This window comes from Tupaia chinensis, unplaced genomic scaffold (assembly GCF_000334495.1).
Source record: "Tupaia chinensis unplaced genomic scaffold, TupChi_1.0 Scaffold000604_1, whole genome shotgun sequence".
NCBI lineage: Eukaryota > Metazoa > Chordata > Mammalia > Scandentia > Tupaiidae > Tupaia > Tupaia belangeri.
Genome location: NW_006160122.1, coordinates 1676988 through 1684518, shown reverse-complemented (window position 1 = coordinate 1684518; position 7531 = coordinate 1676988). Strand labels below are relative to the sequence as shown.

General features: G+C 59.6%; 1 protein-coding gene across 2 annotated transcripts; it reads left to right on the top strand.

The window, feature by feature from the left end:
- Positions 1-17: 17 nt before the first annotated feature.
- FHL3 (four and a half LIM domains 3) lies at positions 18-6985 on the top strand. 2 transcript variants are annotated; one of them, XM_006158591.3, is made up of 6 exons: positions 18-972; positions 4370-4542; positions 4650-4824; positions 5730-5899; positions 5996-6182; positions 6302-6985. In XM_006158591.3, the coding sequence occupies exons 2-6, from the start codon at positions 4387-4389 to the stop codon at positions 6454-6456; spliced, it is 843 nt and encodes a 280-aa protein (XP_006158653.1). In that variant the 5' UTR covers positions 18-972; positions 4370-4386; the 3' UTR covers positions 6457-6985. The 2 variants fall into 2 exon arrangements, with proteins under 2 accessions (XP_006158653.1, XP_027631566.1); XM_027775765.1 differs by lacking the exon at positions 18-972 and having other exon boundaries at positions 1000-4542.
- Positions 6986-7531: the final 546 nt, after the last annotated feature.

The window sequence follows — 7531 nt, the reverse complement described above, 5'->3', positions numbered from 1 at the left end:
GGGGGCAGCCCTGAGGTTGGGGTGCGGGGGCAAGCTGGGATTAGCAAAGCCGAGAGAGGCCCGGAGGACTGGAGAAACTGAGGCGCCCAGAAAGCCCAGGGGCGAGAGCCCGGGACAGGCAGGGACGTGAGCGCCAGCAGGCTACCGTGGGCATTGAAGCAGGACGGACACTGGACGTGCGGGCTGCCCGAGCGACACACCCGAGGCAGAGCGGCGAGCCCGGCTTCGCCGTACACGACCCCCGTGAACACGTTGCTAGAGTCCCTCCCAGGGCCTGGCGGGGCCCTAGAGGGGCCCTGGAGCTTACGTTTCCTTAGGCCTTTAGAGGCTAGAGAGACAGGCTAGGGTGCAGAGACAGAGGACGGGGGTGGGTGGGAGCAGAGACTTCCAACTGCCTAGAGACGCTGAACTGAGCGACAAGACTGGGGAACTGAGGCCGGGTCCCCAGAGGGAATGGCCTGCCAGGAGATGGCCAGTCAGCGGTGCAGCGAGGCCCAAAGCTTAGAGATACAGCTGAAGCGTGCCCAGACACGGAGATGCAGGGGAGCCAGCCAGCCAGCAGCCCTGAGATCAGGAGGCAGAGAGGCCTGGTGCTGTGACAGCCTGCGAGAGAGACCCAGGCCCGAAAGGCTGGGAGGCAGGCCCTGGGGAAAGAGACCCTGAGCCACCCCTCCTCAAGAGGCAGAGGACTGGGCTGTCCTTCAGTGGGGAAGGAACCCCATGAACAGCCACCAAGACAGCCCCAACTTATTTTTAACCTCAAATCTTGGCCGCTTTTTTAGTCCTGGGGGCCAGGGTGAATGAACTGTTCCTCTCCTCTTCTGAGAGCAGCTGCTGGATCCTGCTCCCCACCCTCTCTCCCTAAACTGCTCTGGTTTCCTGACCCCACAAGGGAGGACAGGAGAAAAGCAGAGAGTTTGGGGTTGGCGCCTGCTGGCAGAGCGTGGGAGTAGGGGCCTCAGGTCTCTCCCGGTAAGTCTCTGTCAACTCCTGAGAATGGGAGGGGAGATTCTGCCCTGGTCTGACCCACAACTGTAGGGCCTGGCCAGGGTCCTCCTGGACTGGGGAGGGGGCACACAAAAGGTTGGCATGAGTAGTAGGAAAGGCTTCTGGGTGCCCTCCAGCTGCTGCGCTGACCACTGGGGAGAGGAGCCAGGTCCCTGTGCATCCCCACTCCCCTGCTTTAAGCTGACCACCGATCACAGCCCAGGTAGTGTGCCCTGATTGCACCTCCGGGCAGGCTGAAGCCACATGGGGGGCCGAATTAGATTCCTGACCCACCTTAGAAGTGGTCAGGAGGCTCACAACATGGCATGACCCTGTCTAAAAAAGCTGGCTCCCCACACCCCCTCCAGTCTGCTGCATTTCTAGGGAGAAGGAAACAGGAAAGAGAGCCAGGCTAGGAGGCAGGGGAACTGGGCTTTAATTCCTGAGTGATCCCGGGCAGGCCCCTGCCCTGGCCTCCTGGTGCTCAGCTTTCTGCAGATGGATGATACTCTGTCCTGCCTGATTTTCGTGAGCATCCGTGACACAATGATGCGGAGAACACCATGCTTTGAGAGAGGCCGAGCAGCCCACAGGCATGTTCACCTGTGCAGCTGCACGAAGGCTTCCAGAGTTAATGCTCGTTGCAACAAGGCTGTCTGGACTAGAACCGCCACTGTCCTCCAGTCTCCTCGGCAGTCCCAGGGGCCCAGGTCCTCTTATTTTCGGTGTACACTGAGAATGTCCCAGTAAATCTCAGGCCAGCTCCTTGACCCAAGGTTGCCTGAGAAACTGTGTTCGACCCTCCAGCATGGGTGAAGGGCCAACAGTGAAAATACTGCTAGCTACCATTTACTGAATACTGGTGATCTGCCAGTGCTTTCCAAGAATCCTCACGGTTAAGCCTGACGACGAGCCTGCCTGGAAGCTAGGAAGTCATATTATCTCATTTAACCAAATGGGAAAAGGGGCCCGGGGAGTTTAAATGACTTGCCCAAGGTCACCCAGCTAGTAAGTGAAGGAGCCAGGACTCAAACCCAGGTTTGTGTTTTGCAGCTCACCACCACATACCACAGCCAGAGCCAGCCATCGTGAGTTCCAGTAGGTTCTCTGGGAGGTGCCGTGTGTGTGTGTTTCTAGGTCAGGTATAGGGCTGTGGAGTGTGGAAGGAGACAGGAGCTGAGAGCCATCTGGCAGAGCAAGCAGTCTCCCCTGTACCCCTGCCAACTGGAAGGGAGTAGACTGGTTCCCTCCAGTCCCTCCAGACTTGCAGCCTTGCCAGGGAAGAGGGGCAGGAGGGGAATGGGCAGGGACAGGTGGGCCTGGATGGTGCCCTTCACTCTGTCCTCACCAGAGCCCAGCTGGAGAGACTAGGGGATTGGGGATTCTGGGAAGGAACTGGAAGCCACACCCATGCCCTGTTTGGGGTGCCTGTGTCTCTAAGTGGTGACTGCCTCCCAGAAGGCGGACCCAGGGCTAGCCTGGACCTGGGAAGGTGGCAGCTGCTGAGGGCCAAGCCAGGAAGGAAGGAAAAGGTCCAGGCATTCCCGGACACATGACCACACTCCACCTGTGTGGCCCCCCGCTGCCCAGTGGCTGCTGGCCCAGGGGCTCCTCAGATATTGGGCCAGAGGAAACCCCGGCCTGAGTGGCAAGGAGGGGACTAAAGAGGAGGGGTACCCTCCACCCTACAGCGGAAAGCTATACCCCAGGAATCCCCTCATTGAAGACCCCAGCTCCTGTGGCCTCAAGCCTTGGCCTGGGGTGTGAGTCGGGCGTCCCCCAGGGCAGGCTGCAGACTGCCCTCTCAGTAGAATCAGGCCCTCCAGGCTCAGGGCGTCTTACTGGCTCTCTGAGTTGGAACTGCAGGCCAGAGTAATGCTTGCTTTTCCCATTGGGGTGGCTGAATAAAGGATACTTTTCTTTCAACCTGAGCCCAGGCAGGCCCAGGGGACTGATCTAGTGCAGGGGAGTGGTGGCGGGTTCCTCTGTACGTGCTCTGCAGCCTCCCCAGGTTCGCAGGCAACTGAGAACGCCCCCCTTCCTATGGGTCCTGGCAATTCCTCCCACCACCCTGGGAACCCACCCTCTTAGCTGGCTTCATGGTGGAGAAGGCCAGCGGAGGGGAGCTCTGGCTTTGGGGCTAGACGCTGAAATGAGGGGCGGCAGAAGGGAATGGGAACCCCACTTCCCTCTCCCCCCACTCCCCACCTCCTGTTCCAGAGGCAGCTGTGTGGATGACCTCATCCCGCAAACATGCTTTGTTCCTGAGAAAATGGAAAGTGTCTGAGGTTTGATGGGGGGCTGGGTGTCTGCAGCAACAGCTCTGAGGGCTCCCCCCTGCTTGACATAGGGCCTTACTGCAGAGAAAATGTCCTCAGTGGCGCCTGCTGGCTCACCTTTACTCCCCCTACTCCAAACCCTGAGCAATCAGAAAAGGTGGGGAGAGGCTGTCTCTGCCCGGGTAGGGGGAGGAACGGTGATCCAGAGGATGGGAAGATCCCGGGTTCTGCCAGGCTGCTGGGAGGTGGCAGGGCACTCTGTGCTCGCTTGTCCATGTCCAGCTGCCCTCCACCTCCCCAGGCATCCCCGTTTCCTTTTCTCTCCCCTGTTGTTGGCAAAACCTGACATCTGGCCATCTGTGCTGCCACAGCTGCTGCAGATGTTGCAGGCCAAGGCTGCCCAGGCTGGTGTGAGCAGAGACACAGCAGGAGTGAAGTGGGAGGGGCCCAGGACAGAGGGTCCAGCTGGGCAGCTGGCTGTGTCCAGCTTGCAGGATTTCCTTCCTGCCTGAACCAAGGCTGAGCCTTTGGAGGGCTTGTGGTCTGGCCGATTCTCCTGAGGGGAGGCCCCACTCCCCACACTGGCCCTCTCCACCATCTATCCATCCATCCATCCATCCGGCATCCTCCTACGGTTCCATGGTCCCTAGATCAGGTGGGGCAGGAGCAGCCCATTCCCACCCGCAGCTCCCCACTCCCGCTCAGAGCTCTGGGTAAAGTTCCTTTATCCACATCCCTAGGGTCCTTTCCTGGGAGGCAGAAGAGGGTTGGGAGTGCTGTTCATATGGGCCAGGGAGGGGTGACTCCCTGCCATCCTGGGGACAGTGGAGGCTCAACTCAGACTGAGGCAGGAAATGAGTCACTGACCCAGGAAAAGCCCCCTCCCCCAGATCTTCCAGGGCCTAGATAAGAAAACAACTTCTGCTTCCTGATTTTTCCCCCTGACCCCCCTCCCACCCCCATTGCTACAACAGAATAGAGAAATAAACGTGCAGGACGCCTGGGTTCTGACACACTCTGCCCCTTCTTGAACTGGAAAGGATCTTGCCAGGGGCTCGGCCATAGCCCCTCCGGTGACCCCTGGCCCACCGTACTCCCCGCAGGGCTCCCTCAGGTCACCATGAGTGAGGCCTTCGACTGTGCAAAATGCAGCGAGTCCCTGTATGGCCGCAAGTACATCCAGACAGACAGTGGCCCCTACTGCGTGCCCTGCTATGACAACACCTTTGCCAACACCTGTGCTGAGTGCCAGCAGCTTATCGGGCATGACTCGAGGGTAAGGACTGGGACAGGCAGAGCAGGGTGTGGGTGGAGGCCAGCCAGAAGGCTCCAGGGATGGATCCACCAGGCCTCGAGCCAGTGCCCCTGCCGTGCTCCCTACAGGAGCTGTTCTATGAAGACCGCCACTTCCATGAGGGCTGCTTCCGCTGCTGCCGCTGCCAGCGCTCTCTAGCTGACGAGCCCTTCACCTGCCAGGACAGCGAGCTGCTCTGCAACGACTGCTACTGCAGCGCCTTCTCCTCCCAGTGCTCTGCCTGTGGGGAGACCGTCATGCCTGGTACGTCCTCCGGGCTCCTCACATGGGGGCCATGTGGCCCGATCCATACACGGAGACTTCATGTGCAAAGACCCGCGCACACAGCATGCTCCTGGAAGTTTGGTGTCTGCGGGATTTGTCATGCCTGTGTCCTAGGATTTTAGCATGCACAGGGAGTGGCACAACAGGTGTACACGTGAAAGTTTCATGTGTGCAGAAACGGACAGCTGGTAATATTCCTGAGTGCTCGGTGTATGCTGGACCGGCACGCCTGGCATACACCCGGGGGCTTACATGTGTGTGCAGACTGACACACATGATGCACATCTGGCGCCTCAGCATTTGTGAAGACCTGCATGTTTGGTTCATGTGGGAGCTAAGGGTGTGCTGAGACTGTGAAGCTTGGTGCACCTGGAAGGCTTAGTGTGTGCAGAGACAGATAAAGAGGAGGCTTAACATGTGAGGACTGGCATGCCCAATAGGTAAGCGAGGACAGCATGTGTAGAGAATGACATGCCAAGACATGCAAGAACTTAGTATGTACTGAACCTCCCGTGCCCAGGGCAGTAGAACCTTGTGGGCAGAGACTTGCCTGGTATATCTGAGATCTTGTGTATGTGAGAAAACCATCATATCTGGTCTTTAAAGGCTTAGCACCGAGATTTCATGCCTGTTACACAGAAGCTTGACGTGTGCTGAGATCATCATATCTGGAACATATGGGGAGCTTAACAAGAGCCAGAACCCTCATGCCTGATTTTGGGGACCTTCACACCCAGTGTTTGGGGACAGGAGAGCATGTGGCAGGGTGCTGCATGTGCATGGTCACATACTGCTCAGGCAGTGGGGACCCTCCTGGAGTAGGAGGAGGGTGGCGTTCAGGAGCATGGGCCCCAGCCTCTGAGTGGAAGCCCTGTTCTCCACAGGGTCCCGGAAGCTGGAGTACGGAGGCCAGACTTGGCATGAGCACTGCTTCCTGTGCAGCGGCTGTGAGCAGCCGCTGGGCTCCCGCTCCTTTGTGCCCGACAAGGGTGCTCACTACTGTGTGCCCTGCTACGAGAACAAGTTTGCTCCTCGCTGTGCCCGCTGCAGCAAGGTGGGGGCTGGGCCAGCGGGTGGGGGCGAGGAAGGTCTGCTGTGGGTGGGATCCTCACTGCCACCCCAAGCCCGCTGACGGATGCTGCTCCCACAGACGCTGACACAGGGTGGAGTAACATACCGCGACCAGCCCTGGCATCGAGAATGCCTGGTCTGCACCGGGTGCCAGACACCCCTGGCCGGGCAGCAGTTCACCTCCAAGGATGAAGATCCCTACTGCGTGGCCTGTTTTGGAGAACTCTTTGCACCTAAGTGCAGCAGCTGCAAGCGCCCCATCGTAGGTGGGACAAGGGTCAAAGGACGGAGGGACAGGGTGTAGGCAAGGGAGTGGAATGTACTGGGTGAGGCCGAGGGTCAGGACAGCCCCAGGTCTGCAGCACTAACCTCAGCCTCCCTCTAGGACTCGGCGGCGGCAAGTATGTGTCCTTCGAAGACCGGCACTGGCACCACAGCTGCTTCTCCTGTGCCCGCTGCTCCACCTCCCTGGTGGGCCAAGGCTTCGTGCCAGACGGAGACCAAGTGCTGTGCCAGGGCTGCAGCCAGGCAGGGCCCTGAGCCAGGCTCCAGGACGCAGCTCCTCTCCAAAGTCACCTCTGAGACCCAGCCCCTCCCCCAGGCGGGGCTCCCCCTGGGGTCCAGGATGTGGGCTCCCAGCTCCAACATCCTCAAACTGGTACTCCTGGACCCAGGCTACCAAATCTGGGCTCCCGAACTCAGTCTGGGTTCCCAGACCAAGCCCCCTCCCCAGCTAGGGCTCCAGACCCCAGCCCTCCAAACCTGGACTCTGGGACCTAGGCCCCCTTAAATCTCCATAGAGCTTAGGTCTCCTGTGGATGCCTAAGAGTTCTCACAAGTGGACTCTGCCTGGGCTTGACCCTCCCCCTCCCCATCCCATTCTTGTCCCCAGAGCTGGGGCTGTCCCTGACAGCAGATTGGGGGCTTGCTGGTTAGGGTCCTAGGTATAGAATGTCCAGCCTGTGTCCGGAGAGTGTCTCGTTTAATTTCAGCTCCGTTTTGCCCGGAGATGGGCAGAGGGGTGGGACTGGCTCACCTTTCAGTTTCTGCAATAAAGCAGTGTCAGGAAGCCCAGGCCTCTGCTTGTTTGTCCCTGAGGGGTAAGGATGGGTCCTTCTCAGACCCAGAAGCTGAGGCTCTTCCCAAGCACTGCCATGCGGGGCCGGGGTGGGAGGAGGCCTTGGCCACGGGAAACCTCTCCCCAGGAAGGGGATCCCCGCATGAGCAGCTACTGTCCTCTCCAGCTTGGCCTGCCTCCCCCCTGCTGGTGGAGGGCTTTCTCCCTGTGGGGGAGGGAGGAGTCTGGGGAGGTATCAGGCGGAAAGGGGGGGCGAGGTTCCTTGGTCTGGTACCCACTCTCTGCCCTTCCACTCCCCACAGAACTGCCTGAATCCCACAGAGCAAGCGCCTGGTTCTGATCCCCTCAGTCCTTTTCCCCCCTCTTTGCAAGGATTAGCGGGGGCGGCCCGGGATCCGCTCGCGGCCGCACGTTTTTTGCCAAAAAAGGCAAAGATGCAGCTGCACGCGCCACGAGAACATCTGGATCCGATTCCCGGCATGAATGGGTCACGGCCCCGCCCCGCGCTCCCCCCCCCACCAGCGATTCAGGACGGGG